Consider the following 16676-nt stretch of genomic DNA (forward strand, 5'->3'; position numbering starts at 1 on the left):
GTCCTTCTGAGATGTAAACAAATGTTATAACTGCACATAAAGAAGTATGGGAGAAATTATTCATAAGGATAAACTGTAATATTTTTAAAGGATTATTTTGGAGGATTAAGAGAATAACTTTATATACTTGTATGCATTTAATGCTTTGCCTGCATGTGAAAAAACATTCCAACACGTCCTCATAATGTTGCTGAATGTTTTTTATTGTAATGGCACACAGAAGACACAGTAATTATCTCATAAGTCATCTTAGAATCACAATAATTCTCAGTGTTGCCCATCAGACAAATATACCTGGTTATTGACCAGCATACTGATGACAGAACACTTCCCACCATCACATTATATACATAACATGGCTGGACAAAACAATGACACCTGAAGGGTGAACTGATTTCACACACACACACGAAAAAAAAAACAAACACACATGGTAAAATTGAAAACTTTGTCAATTTTCATTTAAAATGTCCATCACCACACATAAATAACACTACAAATAACTCAATGATGGGAGGAGAATACACTGAGAAGACTACATGCTGACCCAGCAGGATGATTTAGTCATATAGATGTAATGATGTTATCTATCTACTCCAGCACTGATTCATATCACCTGTTCATATTTCAAACAGACTACTGTGCTGTCTGTCCACAGGAAAACGTTTAACTTCCGATGACAAATCTTTAACATCACACTCGTTTCTCTCCTGCATTCAACACCGCAGTTCTTCTCAGTCTCTCTTTGACTCGGAGGAACTCCGGCCCCTCTCGCTGCTGTCCTTCGTCTTTCTCCAGCTGTGGAGGAATTAATACAAGCTAAAAATGTATATTTGGAGCTGATATGCAAAGCCACAATAAACAGCAGCATTCTCTGAAGGACACTTGGACAGATGTTTTGGTTTAGGTGTCATCTCCTCAGATTAAAGGCCTGACAATCCATAGCTCCATAAATGGTCAAAAACTATTCGGACAAGCAGGATAATGCAGTTATTTCTCCTTGTGTACTTGGGTTCATTCAACTACTTCGCACAGAGGGCCTTAATAAACATGGAGTGCCTACCAGATGATTGTCTTGTCATAGTGTTGATGTGTCTAAAACATTGTCTACACTGCCCTCCAGTGGTTGACTGCACAACAACTAGATGCTCCACATAGATGTAATCAGGGACCATATGGAAATACTGAGCATTTTATATATCATACGATACATTAGGCTCTTGGAACATACAATTTGATTTCATGCGTCAACCACCGTGTCAAATTTTCATGGGAAATGTGGGGGGGATAAAGAACGATGACCAAAGCAAACCTTTTCTAGCCTCTGCTGTCTTTTCACCAGCTCTTGATGAAGTGGTGATCTGCTCCTCCTCGCCTCTTCCTGATCTCTGCTCTCCTTCATCCTTTGTTCCCATTTCCTCTTCTCTAAAGCCCTCTGGAGCTCGCTCTTCCCTTCCTGCGTCACTCTCCTGACAGACACACACAAGTTTTAATGATTTATGCGCACAATGAAACCCAAAGAGCGAGTGTTTTACAACCGTCTGTGTGTCTGCCCGACCTCTTGTGGGTCATCCGCAGTTCTTTGTGGAGCTCCTGGTGGCTCCTGGAGGCTGTTAAAGGATTGAGAGGTTTTTGTGGTCTGATGAGATTACTGCTCTCCTCCTCACTCAGGAGCAGAGCAGCCTGAAGCTCTGACGATCGGTCTTGCTGTTCAGTTTGGTGTGTCTGCATTACTGAGGCTGAAAAGGAAACCGACGTACAGTGAGTGTTTTGCTACCAAGATCTTTTTGTGTGCAACCTTTCTCACTAACAGTACTCATCATATGTAGAAGTGCAACAACAAACATTGCGAGCAATTAAAAAAAAAAAAAAGAAAAACAGCAATCACAAAATGGCTCCATGCAGCCCGTCCAGAGTGAGCCAAGTTTGTGGAAGCCCCGAGATCCGGAAATTGTTTGATAATATTTTATTTACACCCTGAAGCTCATGCACAAAGTTCAGACGGCGCTTTTAGCTTGGCAGCTGCAGAGACGATTTCCGCTTAAAAGGGTGTGAATAAAGCCTTTATAAATCAATTTATGGATCTTGGGGTTTGGGAGGTTTGGAGACTCGGTTATGTTTTGTTTTTGTTTTTTTTTTTTTTAATAGATTTTAAAGTCCACATCTGCTGCAGTTGTTTAGGAGAGTGCTGCAACGCTGTTTTGCTGTGAAGCTCCAGAAATGTTTTGTGGACTGCGAAACTTTCCACGGACATGGGGGTGAGAAGATAAAGACTGAATCAAAATTTTTGGGTGAATTTATCTTTTAAAGGTGTTATTTGTGAAAAGAGATGATTTTCAACAAAAACTGACGCTTGAGGATTGTCGGATGCGTCGACCGTGATCCCAGACCGTCATTATTTGACGAGAATGAGACTCAGAAATCTACTTTTCTACTTTAAGTTTCAGTAATATAAACATACGTACACTTTAAGGTCAGAGTAACAGTATAGGTAGGATAAGTAGCTCCCAAAAGGATATTGCAATATATGAGGTTTGGATTTTTATCCTGTTTTAGCCAGAAGTGATCCAGCTTGTGCGATATTGTTGACGTTTTCTCACTGGTTGTATAACGCATGTGTTCACTGTATTTAAGATTGTGGGAGACTAGTCAGGGGTTGGAAAGACAGACTGAAATACATGTTCGAGCACTGAACAAACCTCTGGGTAAACACAGAGACGACAGATATACACTTGTTAGCTTAAATTGAAACTCTTACCAAAACGCAACCTAGGCTTTATTTGTGTATGTAGATGAGTCAAACCTTCGTGTAAAGGCATAATTAGGAATAAAAAGTCACTTTTATGATTTACCGTAGTTTTGTTTTCAGGTAAGCTAATTTTCAATGGAGTGCTACGGGCACTCTTACACTAGCATCGAAACTGCTATTTTTAAAACACTAAGAAGGCACGAGACATCATGAAACTTTGCTCGTGGAATCACCAGGGTCTCTACACATGAACACGAGCATTGAGAACATTGCAGGTACCAAGCAGGTAAGAGGTCCACCATTACTCTCGTCCCTGTCAGGTCGCACTCGGGGATCGATACTTTTGTGTCTGCCAGGACGGCGGCGGGCCGGAGATTCTACTGCTAATTTGAGTTGTCCAAAAACCTTTTTAGTAAACTCTGTGTACACAATGTTCTCAAGAGGGCAAGTAAGGCCGCAGCTTCAAAACATCAGAGCATTTTTTTTTTCTTCAGAAATACAAAAGGGCGTGTTGATTTGCTCATGGATTTACTTTTTCATTTGTGTGTCTTCTTTCAAAGCGACACAGCCTCGCTTCTGAAACACAGTTTACAGACTAGAATGTTGAATTAATGGTTTATTGGCAGCCACACAACGGACCATTGACTCAACAAGCTCCCCTTTTTACTCTTTAATGAGAGTAAGAATCAATAAAAACCTCTGCATGGCCACACACATCCCTCCTAGCACTCTCTGCCACACCTCTATATGATAGAGTTCATACTTATAAACTTTATGGATGCCACCGTGTCTGTCTGCACTGCTCTGCCTCACAGCAAGAGGTAGTAAAATGAGTTGCTCTTCCATCAGATCTACAATAACACTGTGTGTAATGTGTGCAGTGGACCACTCTGTGCTGTTGAAGGTAACGCATGCATGAATCAGCATCATCAACACTGGATATTTTCAGATTTCTCACCAGACCCGTTCAGGTGTGTCTCGCTTCTACCTGGAAAATGTTGCACATCTCTCTGTCAACAGAAAAAGTCGACAACAAGTCAAACAGAACAGAATGTATCTCACAGTTATAACCATCGTCTACACCTGAGAGGAAGCGCTACAAGTGTGTCAAGTGAAACTAAAAGAGGTGTGGGGGGGAGGGGAAATATTGTGAGGCACATGAAATCACTCCAAACAAATAGGAAAATCGCTCGGTCACGTCAGCAAATGGCAGCAAGGCAGCACAAAGCCGTGTTATGACGCCGATGGACAAATGAGTTGTCAGCTCTAGTCAAATGTGTCCAGTGAAGCGAGCACTCTTGCTGGGGAGGTGGAGGGCTGCCACCTCATTAATGACGGGATCAAACAAAAACCCGGTTTGAGTCCCACTGAGTTCCTCATTTGCTGGAGTTTGGGCAGAATTAACAGTCGAGACCAGAGTTATTATTCCCCGGTGGAATTCAGACCGGACTGCCAAATAAAGTCATCCTTTCTGTTTTGTGTTCTTTGATGAATTCCTGATGTGTTTTAATGAAGAGAAATGACATTATCATAATGTTACAGCTCTGTGTACATGTTTCATGATATGTGTTGTCGCCAGGGTGGGTCAGGTTGCTTTTGAATAAATAATAATAATAAAAAAAAGAAGCTCACGATAATGATATTTAAATAAAATCATGTCATTCATCTCTAATTTCCTGTGTTTTTTCTCCTTTTTGGCAAATAAACTACATTCTCAACATGAGTGCGAGAGTAATCGCAACTGTTAAAAAAAGGACTAGCACGCTTAAAATGCAAACAAATGAATAGATAAACAAAAGATCTACTCTCCTTACATCTGTGCCTGATATATAATGTATTAATGTATTAATGCATGTATTATGATATGATCAATATTTACATTTACAAATCACAGTTACCTTCAAAATCAGTATCACTACATGTTTTTCAACTATTATGGAAAATTAGTATCATGATTCACTGGATTAAAAAAAAGAAATAGTGGCCTAATCCAGATACTTTTGGAGTTATGTTGTATTGGCTCAAAAGCAAACATTTAAAATATTGCTGCATAATCTTAAAATTGGTGAGATCCACAATTGTTATTTTTTCTCTTCAAGCATCACAAAACATTTTCAGTGCAAATAAATTGCATTTTTCATGTTGAGCTTTTACATCTGATCAAAAAGAATAACCCTTACAAAAACAAGACTGACTCTAGACACAGTTGTATCACATATCGCTTAACTTGTGGGATGCAGGCTGTCCCCTTGTGTATGTTTTGGAGCACTTTGCTTTCAGTTCAACTAAAAACTCCATTATGATCATTATACACATACAATTATTAGTAAAGTCCCCATTAAAACCGGCTACCTGGAAACCTGAGAGGAGTAACTTACTTTGACAGAAAATTCTCATGAGAAGGTTTCATAATTCTGAAAAATGTAATTATCATTGACAATACGATGATAATCTACCAGTGCTGTAAAAAAGTACTCAAGTCATTCTTGAGTAAAAGTAAAGATAATATTTTATAATATAACTTTTGTAAAAGTCACCAATACAAATTAAACAAGTTAAAGTCATAAAATATCTAATATTAAATGTGCCTAAAGCTACAAAAAATATAATCTAACATATTGCATCTTTAAGCAAACAAATTTTCTGGCTATAAATGTACTAAAGTTTAACAGGAAAAAAGTAAATCATACATCAATTTACATTTATGTATTTAGTACAAGGGGTTGATGGATCACCAGTGTGGATAATTGCCTGATCTAACATTCATAATATTTGTCTAATTATTGGGTACGTTTTAAAATGTGCAGCAAACAAGGTAATTAATAAAGTTATATGGTAAAGGTAGGTAGTGAGTAAAAAGTACAAACTTTCATGCATGATTGAAAGCAGAAAGTAGAAAAATTGAAAAACCCGTTCAGGTATAAACACCTCAAAATTGTCCTGAAGGACAGTTGAGTAAATGCACTTATTTACATTCCATCACTGTAATCTATCTATATAATTATAAATGATGCTCTAATTAACCCAGCTACATGTAATCTGTTACTACCCAACCATGGCTACGCCCTTGAGATTAGCTGCATTCAGCTCTTCCATATCTGGGCAAACAATCACAAGCAGCACTGCTGGATGTGTTCAAAAACCAGCAGCCAGTGAACACATAAAGCAAAGCCTTAAAGATGACAGTAAACTGTCAGAAAGAGGATAATAGTGCGATCTAAACGTGGTATTTTAATGACAACTCTGCTGCTGGCTGCTGTTTGGTTGATTAGGGAAGAGTCATGCTGTTTGGCTAAATCTCCGACAGTGGGTATTGTGTGGAGAAGAATTAATAGGACATGACGGGATAAACACTCTCCGAGGCCCGCTCTTCAGCGTTGGCAAGGCTCTTCTTTTACTGGATAAAGACCTGTGTTTGGTGCCGGCTCTGACTGTCTGTGGGAAATGCAGAGACAACAATAACAAAACCACCACAGCAAAAAACTGGGAAGTTCTGCACGACAAATGCAGAACGTGGAAAAGAATAAACGGTTATTGCTGTATGTATCATTTGCTACAACACAAATATGAAAACATACCGTCTCACCTCATTCTTAATCTGTTCGAACACAGTGCATGCCAAGAAAGTATTTTTGCCAAATGGCTGCTTCTACTGGATTATTTTAATGTGACTACAGTGAAGGAATAAAAAAACAAAAAAAACAATCTTACCTTCTTTCCATGGGTCACTCCCATGTCCTCGGTATATCAGAGTTTCTTCAGACACCTCCTGGGCTCACAGTGGACAGAGTTTCAATACTAATTTGAGGTCCCCCTTCTCTCTCTCTCTCTCTCGGCTGCAGCAGATGCCAAGAATGTCAGTGAGGAAACTTCCCTGGTTTAGACCAATGATGAAGCAGCACCCAAGTGGAAGACAAGCCCTGGAGAACAAAGTGCTGGAGCAGTATTTAGTGTACAGCAGTAAAAGTAACTACATTTACACTGCACCTAAGCAGGATTATAAGATAATACAATTTAGGATTTTGTGACTTTATATGACATTTAATAGGGAAACTCTAACACATTTATCTGACCACTAAAGTTTTCAGATTAAAAAGAATAAAACTTTCCAGTTGGGGCTCCTTGTCATGTTTCAGATCTCTGAGTTCTGGTTCCACCAATCACAAATGTGCCTTGTTCACTTCTAAGAGGCTTCGACATCTTTCCTGACGTGAGCTACAATTTCAACACGCAAAAAATAAAACAATGTTCATTTTCACATGAGAATCACGTATATTTTTTTCCACTTGGCACATGAAATCACATGAAATTTGCTTCATCACGTAAATTGTACGAATGGCTATTTTTAAAAATGTCAAATCAAAATAATAACACATGTGCGTCGGACATTCTAACAACTGATCATATTTTGTCACACATGAGAGAAAATTTCCACATTTTCGGATGAGAACTGCATACGGTAATTCACAATTGGCTTTTTATTTATTTTTTCTCATGGCAGTAAAAACTTCCACATGCAATCACACGAAATGTGTTTCTCCACATGCGAATTCCCCATTTTCAGTGGCTATTTTCGTGTGATCTAAAGTTTTAACATATGAAACAAAGTCACCTGTACAGTTTCAAAGTTGATCGGCTCTTTTCACATATAAATGGACACTTACGTGCTTGAAATAAAAAATGTTCACATGTGAATAGCATGCTCGAGGCCCAGGGAGTTACAATTACTGAATATTTCACAGTTAAAGCACATCTCTAGCTCTCTCTCATACATATATAAAATAATATATATATCTAGATTCATGTACCGGTACTTTTGCTTCCCATTAATCATCTCACAGCTCATTTCCTATATAATCTGACTCTTTTAAGGGGACCTGACCCTGAGGTGGGAGACAATGTAGCCTCAATACTGAAATGCTTGGACGCATTTTTTACAATTCAAAGTCAGATTATGAATGTCGAAGTTTACTAACGTAGTATTTCCACCCCGTTGTTTTACGCTAGCTTTTAACTCCAGGGAAGTTCTCTCACAAAGAGTACTTGGATATAAAAGAGGGGGCTGCAGATCACAAAATCTCATGCTCTCGGTTTTTTTTTTTATTGACGGTTAAATAATATATGATCCTCCACCTCCAGGAATCTGAAAATATATTGTTCATTTATCCCAGGGGGATAAAAACGGCTGGCATATTAAATTCACTAGTCAAGTGCAGTCAGTTTTATTTATATAGCCCGGAATTACAAATGACACACCAGCCGCAGACAGTTTTACCATCCGTACAAAATACAACACCTGCTGTCCCCGGATTCCGGATGAGCACAAACCCCAAGGAAACACCAGCGAGAGCCACAGAAGAGGACATTTCTTGAATCCAACTAGATTTTAAAGGGGCCATCACTTATACAGGGCAGTTTGTAGAAGGCCAGTCAACGCAGCTTCCACCATAGTCTCCTTTTCATCACAAAGGTCCGTTAAGTTTATCGTCGGTCAGTTTGGTCTTGGGGAAACAGCCGCTCACCTCCACAAACCCCGGCCATCCTTCATAAGCGTTGGTTTTCGCATCGTTAACAGCTTGCTGACGGGTGAACAGAGAAGAAGATATTTGTTTTGCCATCACTTATCATGCCTTTTTGTGCTCTCAGCATATTTTAAAATAGATGTCACGCATGGAATAAAATGAATCTGCAGGGAACAAGGGTGACTAACCCTTTCATGGAGGCTTTTGTTTTCTGTCCCCACTCTTCCAGCAAACACCCAGCTGTCCCTGTGTTTCACCGACTTGATCAAAGTGCTTCCCATTCCAACAAATGCCTCCCTCATTTCATCTGTCATTCTGCCACAAAGTAGAAGAAAAGGTGTCATTGTGCATGTTGTGAAGTCGTTCTTGCTTCTTGAATCACTGCGATTTAGACTTACTTCTTTGTCACATCATCAAACGAGGCCACCAAGACAATCATTCCAGGTTTTATTGCCTTCAGGTATGCCAGGATGTCTTCTGGGTCTGTTGGTAGTGATTGAAAGAAGAAAACATCATTTTAAGATTTCATTAAACTTTGAAAATTGAAATCAGGATTGAAAGGATTTTTAAAAAAGGAAAAAAAAAAGAACCTCTTACTTCCAGTTTGCATATTAAGATAGTCAAAACGTTCCACAGTTCCATTTTGACCTGAGATGGAAACACACATCAATAACTCACCATGACAAAAATCATCAAGGTCTGTAAGACAGCTGTTCTTGGAATTGTAGACGTTAAAATTCTCATATAGAATCATCTCATCCATCCTTTCCATTTCAAAATAATGAGCACTATCTATGTCAATGAGATAAACAGGCGAAGAAGAAACATGTCTTCTACACTTCACCACCACGCCACCATGGGGTGTAGTTGAATATTGCATAAACTATGCATGTTGAGATTGCCCAAACCTGAAAGCTACCTGGCAGCTATTATAGAGACCTTTTAGTGAGATTGTTTTACCAACTGCTGTTTCTAAGTTCAATGATCTTTTAAGCTCAGAACCATTAACAATACCAGAGATTACCTCCAAATGTGTATAAGGCAAACATAAAAAAAAAATTCTAATGTGTATCTGACATGGCTTTTGCTGACAAAAGTACAATTATGACATTAAAATCCTTAAGGTGGACCCTAACCCTTCACCTCTCATTGAAAAAAAATGAGTGCCAGATGACGTTTCATTTATCAAGTTTGACTGCCGGACACAAGATTTTTCCTCCTTCTCTGTAGGTGCACTTGAAGCTTCAAGTTTCCATATCACTCTTGTTGGCTAGTGGACCAGGATTGGCTTCCAAACCATTTTGAAAATGAACACGTTGCGCGATGAATGGAAAAACTCTGCACGTACGTCATTTTGCACATTGAAGCTCAAATATTCAATGACCGAAGCCAGAAGAAAAACTTTGTGGTGGGAGTATTCTACTCACCATTTACCACCACGATGTTCAGTCCTGATCCGATGTTATTCAACACATGACTCATGATGCTGTTGAGACACCAACAGGGTTGAGTTGTTAACTGTATAGGCACCATTCTCATTGATTCAGGTTTATCCATATTAACACACGTACATTTTACCCTCGAAACAGATCTTTGGTCCAATAACATTAGCCACTCCGCTCCGGATATGTAAAGCAAAATGATCGGGCGGGCAGAGTCTGGACAGGCCACACTTTGTTTTAGGTGCTGATGTGGTTGAATCTACTGAAAGGAGGGCAGTCACACATACAGTTACTGTGGAAGTAGTATAGTGATATAAAAGAAGAGATCTACCATAATTGGATTTACCTGCTTTCAATTGTAGTTTGAGTTGATCTGCATAATTAAACCCTAAATAAAAGAATGGAGACAGTGTTATTAGCATGTGGCAAATAAAACAAAATGAGACGAGGTAGCGGAGGATTTAAGATGTAATAAGTAGAAATGAGCTCACCAAGAATATTTCTCGCTTTCTCCTGTACGTCAAAGGAATTGATGGAGATTCCCCATGTTATTAGGAGGACAGCAATTACAGCAGGAAGGCGCAAAGCAGCTTTCAATCATAGAGAGCCGAGAGATGAAAATTTCACAGACATACAAGCACAACTACCTTTCTTTTATTTAAAAAAAAAAAAAAAGTTGAAAACTCACCTCGACATCTCATATCTGGAATACGAGAGCTTCCTTGTCCTAGAGGGAAGAGTGGTGGCCTTTGAAAAGCACTTCAAGTATTTCCTGCTAGCTGGAATTATTGTAGATACCGCAGAGCTTCGGTGTCATCTCATCTGTGAACACACTCACTGATAGTTCCAAGTACTATTCCTGGTGGGTGAGGTTTTATGGATTTACATTGCAATTGTCAGCTCTCCTTCCCCTTGTGCTATATAATAACCAGGATGTGGCATTGAATAAATAAACACACACCCTCTGTGAACTGGATGATCAAGTTTCTGTCTCTTACAATGCAAAATGTGGGACAGCGGTGTCAGGCAGCAAGAGGCACCCTTGTTTGAGGTGAATGCTCTTGGTTTCATATTTCAAATTGGATGAGTAAATGGGAAAAAAAAACTGTCAATTTTCTATTTGTATGACTAACTTAGTAAATCCCATTTGATGTGTGCGCTTATCAGCATAAAACTGTCATGACCCCCCCAAAAAGCGACAGACTGTAGAATAAACTGACGATGGAGAAATACAAATATTACAGTAAATAAATAACAGGTGTGAATCACCAGTTTTGTCACAATATTATATTGATATTATATACCGGTATATAATATCATATGTTATATTCTTTAGGGATGGGATGAAAAAAAAGATACTGTCATGATTAAAACACTCAGGAGTTAAACCTGGTGAATTTTGATTGTAAATTGGAGTAACTGTGAGTATGTCAGTATGATTGTGCGCCGTCTACCTTAATAACAAACAGTCCTATTAATTTCCTGATGCATTTTTAGGCCTGTCACCATGGACGAAGGTTAGACCTGTGCATTGCATCTCTCACAAAAAGTGAAATGGGATGAGTGAAATCAAAGCTTAAGAGCGACAGAGCAAATCTGTATGTCGTATCTGTGAGGCGATAAAGATATCAGTTTCTTTTATTGCCATTTTAAGAGCTAGGGAACTTGATTCTGGAGAGATAGTTGATTGCCAGGTCTCATTCCGAGGTCATCAAATATCAATGCTATGGGTTCAAACTTTGGGCTGAATACTGAGGCAAAGCATTGATATTTGATGACCTGGGAGTGAGTCTCAGCAATCCACTACTTTTTTTCCCAGAAAGGACTTCCTTAACTTTCATGAGTTCTAAAGATATGTTAATGATAACTGGGATAATATAGTGAATTGCATAATTTGGGCCAGGATAATTGTGACAAGAAATTATCATATTGTCCAATGCTGATTCTTTGAACAACACTGCGATATTTGTCGATATGAGGATAAATGTGCAGTGTTACAATTTTGATTTGATTCAGTTCAATGATGATACAAATATTCTATATTCTTCTTATAAAATATTCCAACTCTAACTTTACAACTTGTAGGTTGATCAATTTTCAGAAAAATGTGTATTGTAATTGTAGAGTAAGACACTTTTTTTTTTATAATATCTTACTACTAGACGACAGCAATGAAGTCTGTTTATAGCCTGACATTACCTTTACACTTCAAACAATTTCATTTACGCTTTGAATCACATCAATGATGTTCATCTGTGAAGATCATCTCGCTGAACAAAACATGCAAGTATCATACATTTACGTCTGTCACAGAGAATATTAGATAATTTTCCAAAATCCAATTCAACAATCCAATTAGCTGTTTAGAGAGGTACCAGTGTATCGGGTCAATGCCAACTTCCGGGTTGGCCTACAAAAATACATCATCTGCCCAGTTAATCAAATCAATAACAGAAGAGGCCACCACCACTTCCTGTTGTGCTTTTGGTCATAAAGGAAAATAACACAGAGATAAGTGTTCTTAATTGTAACTAGCTAAGTTTAAACTGACTCCACAGACACACATGAGACGTGGAGGAGAGAAATGTTTTACTAGTCACCATTAGCTAAATTATCAAAAATTAGCTTAGCGGCTAGCAAAGTTTTCCTCTACTCAGGGCTCAGGGCATGACATAAAAGGTTAGCTAGCTACACATATAATTTGTACTGGTTTAAGTCACTGCATCTCCCACCAGAACAACATGGTTGAATTACAGTCTGCATGAAGTTTTTTCAGCTTAACATTGTCAAAGCTAATGTTGCTGTTGTGAGAGTGAAGAGTTAGCGGACTGTCTGTGGACTCCTCTTTTCTCCGAAAATCAGAAAAATTACACACAGCTGATTTATTCACGAGAGGAGGGAAAATATCTTGCCTGCTTGCAATTATCTGTGTGGCGCCCTCACAGTTTAAGCATCTGGGAAACAGGTGTGCTTAGATAGCGTCACGCCTGGCCAGGATTTCAAAGTAAAAGCATGATGTAAAGATGATGATAGGCATGAAGTTTCCACGTTGCATCAGGCATCAGCACACTGCACACTTCATGGGAGGAGGATGGCCTCAATTAAAAAAAAAAAGTATACATATTTTCCCATGGAAAGGCATAATTATGAGATAAAAAGCTGACATTATTAGAAAAAAAGACATAATAAGATAAATGATGTTAATGAATAAATGGTAATTATCTTTTCCTCTCATAATTATGACTTTATATAATAATAATGATTTTCTATCTCATAATTATGATCTTATCAATACAAACTTTAATTTCATAGTACTGACCTTTTATCTCATTATTATGACTTTTTATCTCATGATGATTATGATTTTATTTCATAACATTGACCTTTTATTTGATAATTATGACATATTATCTCAATATTGACCTGATCAAGCTCAGTTTTCTTTTTTTTTTTTTTCACCAACTGGCAGAAATGGGCTTCCACAAGTCTCTGTCCTGCTTTATCTCTCAATTAATGTTAATCCATGTATCGCTGCATCCAGCAAGTTAGTTATCTTAGAGACCATCCCACAAAGTAAAATTTATAACTCGAACTCCACGCTGCATCGATGGTATTATATCAATTATCATTAAATAGAAAAAAGAAACTAGAACTGAAACAGAGTCAGAGGAGAAATCATTTCACAGACCAGGTCGAGACAGAGTGTAAGAATCACAGTGAAGAGGACATAAGTGGGCCAACATAGTCTGTGGTGTTTTTGTCAAGATGTAAGGCATTAAAGACCATGTAGACAACGCTGTATGCACATGAAGCCCTTACCAACATTTAAAGGAGACATATCATGCTACAGGTCTTGAAGGTTAAAAAGTCCAAAGTTGATGCCAACAAAAGCTCCTCTCTCCTACAGAAAACACTGCCCCTGAAACACCTTCAGTAGTCATTGTGACATCACACTACATCATCATGTCACACGTTAGCATTATTGATGTCCATATCCACGATAGAAGTGGAGCAAATTGCAAGATGAAAACGCGGCAGAGCCACCCGGAGACGCGTTTAGCGTCGCTGGCTCCAGCATGTGTGAGCTGACCAATCAGAGCAGACTCCTGGGTTTTCAGGAGTGAAGCCTTAAAGACAAAGGAGCTAAAACAGAGCGTTTCAAACAGAGGGAGAATACAGTTCTGCTGTATGAGAGCATTAAAGCATGCAAGCAAGTATTAGTAACCCAAAATAAAATCATGAACCAGAAGAATTAGCATACTATGCCTCCTTTGAAACAGAGGTCAGGCCCTTGTGTCAGCAGACGTCTGCCCTGTCAATGTTTGAACAGCTGAGTTTGAGTTTTCACCTGCCTGGAGTGGCCATAATGACCTGATATTATGACTGTTATTATTTATGGTGGTCAGATCATTATAAAGACATTATTATAATTTGATCATCAAGAAAGAATTGAGTGGCTGGTCTGCACAGCCATATCTTGACAAACGAACCGCGCATACACAGACACTGACAAATTACTGGGATAACCAGAGGAAAAAATGTCTTAAATAGCTGGAAGGCTCCCAAAGGTCTCCACATCAGCTTCTGCGCTATTTGGTGCTGGTTTGTCGTTCATTTGCACATCACATTAAGTTCTATCATTGCAATTTTATTCAAGAATATGCATCATAGGAGCATAAAACTGACTGAAATGTTAATAATATGAATGGTAGATTTTGACAGGGGGCTCCTCCACCAGACACGATTACGTTATCTATTGATAAGTATAATGTTAAACTTCTTAACATTTGAATTTGATTTAATCAAATTGCAGCAAACTAATCGTCACACCATGAACACAACACCCAGGGGTCAGAGGACAACTGTCTACTTTACCTCCTCGGTAATCCAGCTTTCACTATAATAAATTAAGGACACTGAAAGGACAAAACTTGAAAGCATATTCACAGTTAGTGTGCGCACATTAGATGTTGGCTGGACACATGAAATATTATCCTGTCTGACACCTGAAAGCTCTCGTAATGAAACATTAAAATGCATTAAAAGACAAACTAGAGGTGAATCAAGATGCAGTATATGGTTTTTCGTGCCTGGGCTGAGTCCGTCCCCCATCCTTCCCCACAATTTTGTCACTGGCTGCTTGATTTTAACGGTTGTAAAAGCTGTATTTTTGAGGTAGCGCTGGCTCAGAGAACATCCAATGCACTGTGTATTTAAACACAGGATCCCAGAAGCTCTACAAACAGTTTAGTGTGCTCAAGGGTGAACTGCAATAATTATCAGGTGAATGGCAGGTGGATTTTTTAAAGGATTAAAGAAAATATCAAAAATCTCACAATAGATAATAGTAATAATCATGATATATTAGTTTGTTGTTTAACGAACATCGTTAATGCAACCACAATCGGGCACACCCTTGATTAACACAAGATTAACTCAGGTATCTAACATAATGAAATTCAAACAATCTGTTAATCCTCAAATAATACATGCCATTTCAACCAAATCCATTACTGTGAGGGTCAGAAGTCCATAAAAACCTAAATCAGCTCTTCCTTTGTGTGGTGGTTTGGAGGGAGAGATTTATTATCTTGTGGGTTTTCGTCCCAGCAGGAGAGGCAATCTATGCTGGTCAGCCTGGTGATTCAGTGGTGGTCTTCTGGTTTACTTTCCCCTGCTTGTTAAATTAAGGGGTAACTCCACCAATTTCACACATTTAAGTGTTTTTACAGGTCTAGTAGGAGACACATGTAGTAGGGAGTACTGCCTCATATGTGAAATAAGCAGTATGAGGGTTTTGTGGCTCCAGAAGAAGCTGCATGTAATCTGACAAATAACCTCCAGTGCCTACATTACCCGTGATGCAAATTAGCCCCTGAGTGACATCTTTCAAGGCAATTTATCAAATTACATGCAGTTTTCAAAAAAGGCCTCAAAATTGTTTTATCCACATGTGGATACAGCACAACCCAAGACCTCTAAATACACTTTAATGTGTAAAAAAGGCAGACTTACCCTTTTATATATATTATGTTTAAAAAATGTTGTATACACAGGGATTTACTCATGAGGTCTTCAATTCCCAACATGCTGTAATACTACAGACAACCAGCAGAGGGTCTATGTGCACTACTGATCTGAGTGACCATAATGAATTCAGAGGGATAAAAAAAAATCCATGTTTTTTTCCTTTTCTGGTAAATAGCATGCCTGCCCGCTTAGGCAAGACGAATCAAATCATGGTGTTAAATGGGCAGCTTTAGGAAACAAGCCGTTCAAACTGTATAATACTTACGAAGCAGAGATTCTGTCCAGATAAGGGACAGAACAAGAAGTACACAGAAGGAAAACAGTCCACTGGATGAATATATTTAATAGACCAACATACATATTTCTCAGATGTACACCAGAATGCACAGCAATAATCATCAACATCATTCGTACCATCATCAGTAACGTTACACCAGCAGAATTTGCAATAATACTTGAAGTTTAATAAATAAAACTCGTAGGGGGAACTCAGGACAACATGCTCGTGTCACTTGCTTAATGTCCTCATCATACAAACACCCATTAAAAGAGGAACCGCAGTGAGCGCTGTCACTGGGATCCTTTGATGCAGATGCTCACATGTTGATGTTCTGTTGCAGGTGGAGTTCCTGTTTTTTTTCCCTTTCTTTGTGGCAAAGGCAGCTTTCAGAAGAAATCATGCAACAACACTCAGCCTGGAAGTCCATTAAAGAGTTGGTGGTTTCTGAACTCTACAGCAAATGTACTTTAAGTGGGTTAATGTTAGCATGAAAAGGGGGATATATTTCAAAGGGAACTGGCCAACTGGTAGATAGCTGCAGTCTTAGTGTGACTATTTTTAGCTGCGAGTCAATTAGGGTGTTTGAAATCATCTGAAATGTCAAATTTCCATGTGATGCTTTGTAGAAAGCACTTCTTTTCCAACTGCTGGAT

At 38.6% G+C, this 16676-nt stretch overlaps 2 protein-coding genes across 6 annotated transcripts; both read right to left on the reverse strand.

Annotated features, from left to right (window-relative positions):
- Nucleotides 1–191: 191 nt before the first annotated feature.
- On the reverse strand, nucleotides 192–4267 carry LOC119020962 (actin-associated protein FAM107A). 2 transcript variants are annotated; one of them, XM_037100788.1, is made up of 4 exons: nucleotides 3708–4267; nucleotides 1559–1739; nucleotides 1313–1469; nucleotides 212–798 (listed from the first exon to the last, which is right to left on the reverse strand). In XM_037100788.1, exons 2-4 carry the CDS (start codon nucleotides 1729–1731, stop codon nucleotides 694–696), a joined length of 435 nt encoding a protein of 144 aa, XP_036956683.1. In that variant the 5' UTR covers nucleotides 1732–1739; nucleotides 3708–4267; the 3' UTR covers nucleotides 212–693. The 2 variants fall into 2 exon arrangements, with proteins under 2 accessions (XP_036956684.1, XP_036956683.1); XM_037100789.1 differs by lacking the exon at nucleotides 3708–4267 and having other exon boundaries at nucleotides 192–798; nucleotides 1559–3699.
- A 367-nt stretch (nucleotides 4268–4634) lies between these two features.
- On the reverse strand, nucleotides 4635–12774 carry si:dkeyp-67f1.2 (uncharacterized protein LOC556106 homolog). 4 transcript variants are annotated; one of them, XM_037100786.1, is made up of 11 exons: nucleotides 12626–12774; nucleotides 10402–10535; nucleotides 10205–10303; nucleotides 10060–10101; nucleotides 9843–9972; nucleotides 9699–9757; nucleotides 8869–8919; nucleotides 8670–8754; nucleotides 8460–8586; nucleotides 6461–8328; nucleotides 4635–6184 (listed from the first exon to the last, which is right to left on the reverse strand). In XM_037100786.1, the coding sequence occupies exons 2-10, from the start codon at nucleotides 10412–10414 to the stop codon at nucleotides 8212–8214; spliced, it is 723 nt and encodes a 240-aa protein (XP_036956681.1). In that variant the 5' UTR covers nucleotides 10415–10535; nucleotides 12626–12774; the 3' UTR covers nucleotides 4635–6184; nucleotides 6461–8211. The 4 variants fall into 4 exon arrangements, with proteins under 4 accessions (XP_036956681.1, XP_036956678.1, XP_036956680.1 ...); XM_037100783.1 differs by having other exon boundaries at nucleotides 9843–9975; XM_037100785.1 differs by having other exon boundaries at nucleotides 9843–9975; nucleotides 10402–10440; nucleotides 12626–12756.
- Between the last annotated feature and the right edge of the window lie 3902 nt (nucleotides 12775–16676).

The sequence above is a fragment of the Acanthopagrus latus genome, chromosome 6, assembly GCF_904848185.1.
Source record: "Acanthopagrus latus isolate v.2019 chromosome 6, fAcaLat1.1, whole genome shotgun sequence".
NCBI classification, from domain to species: domain Eukaryota; kingdom Metazoa; phylum Chordata; class Actinopteri; order Spariformes; family Sparidae; genus Acanthopagrus; species Acanthopagrus latus.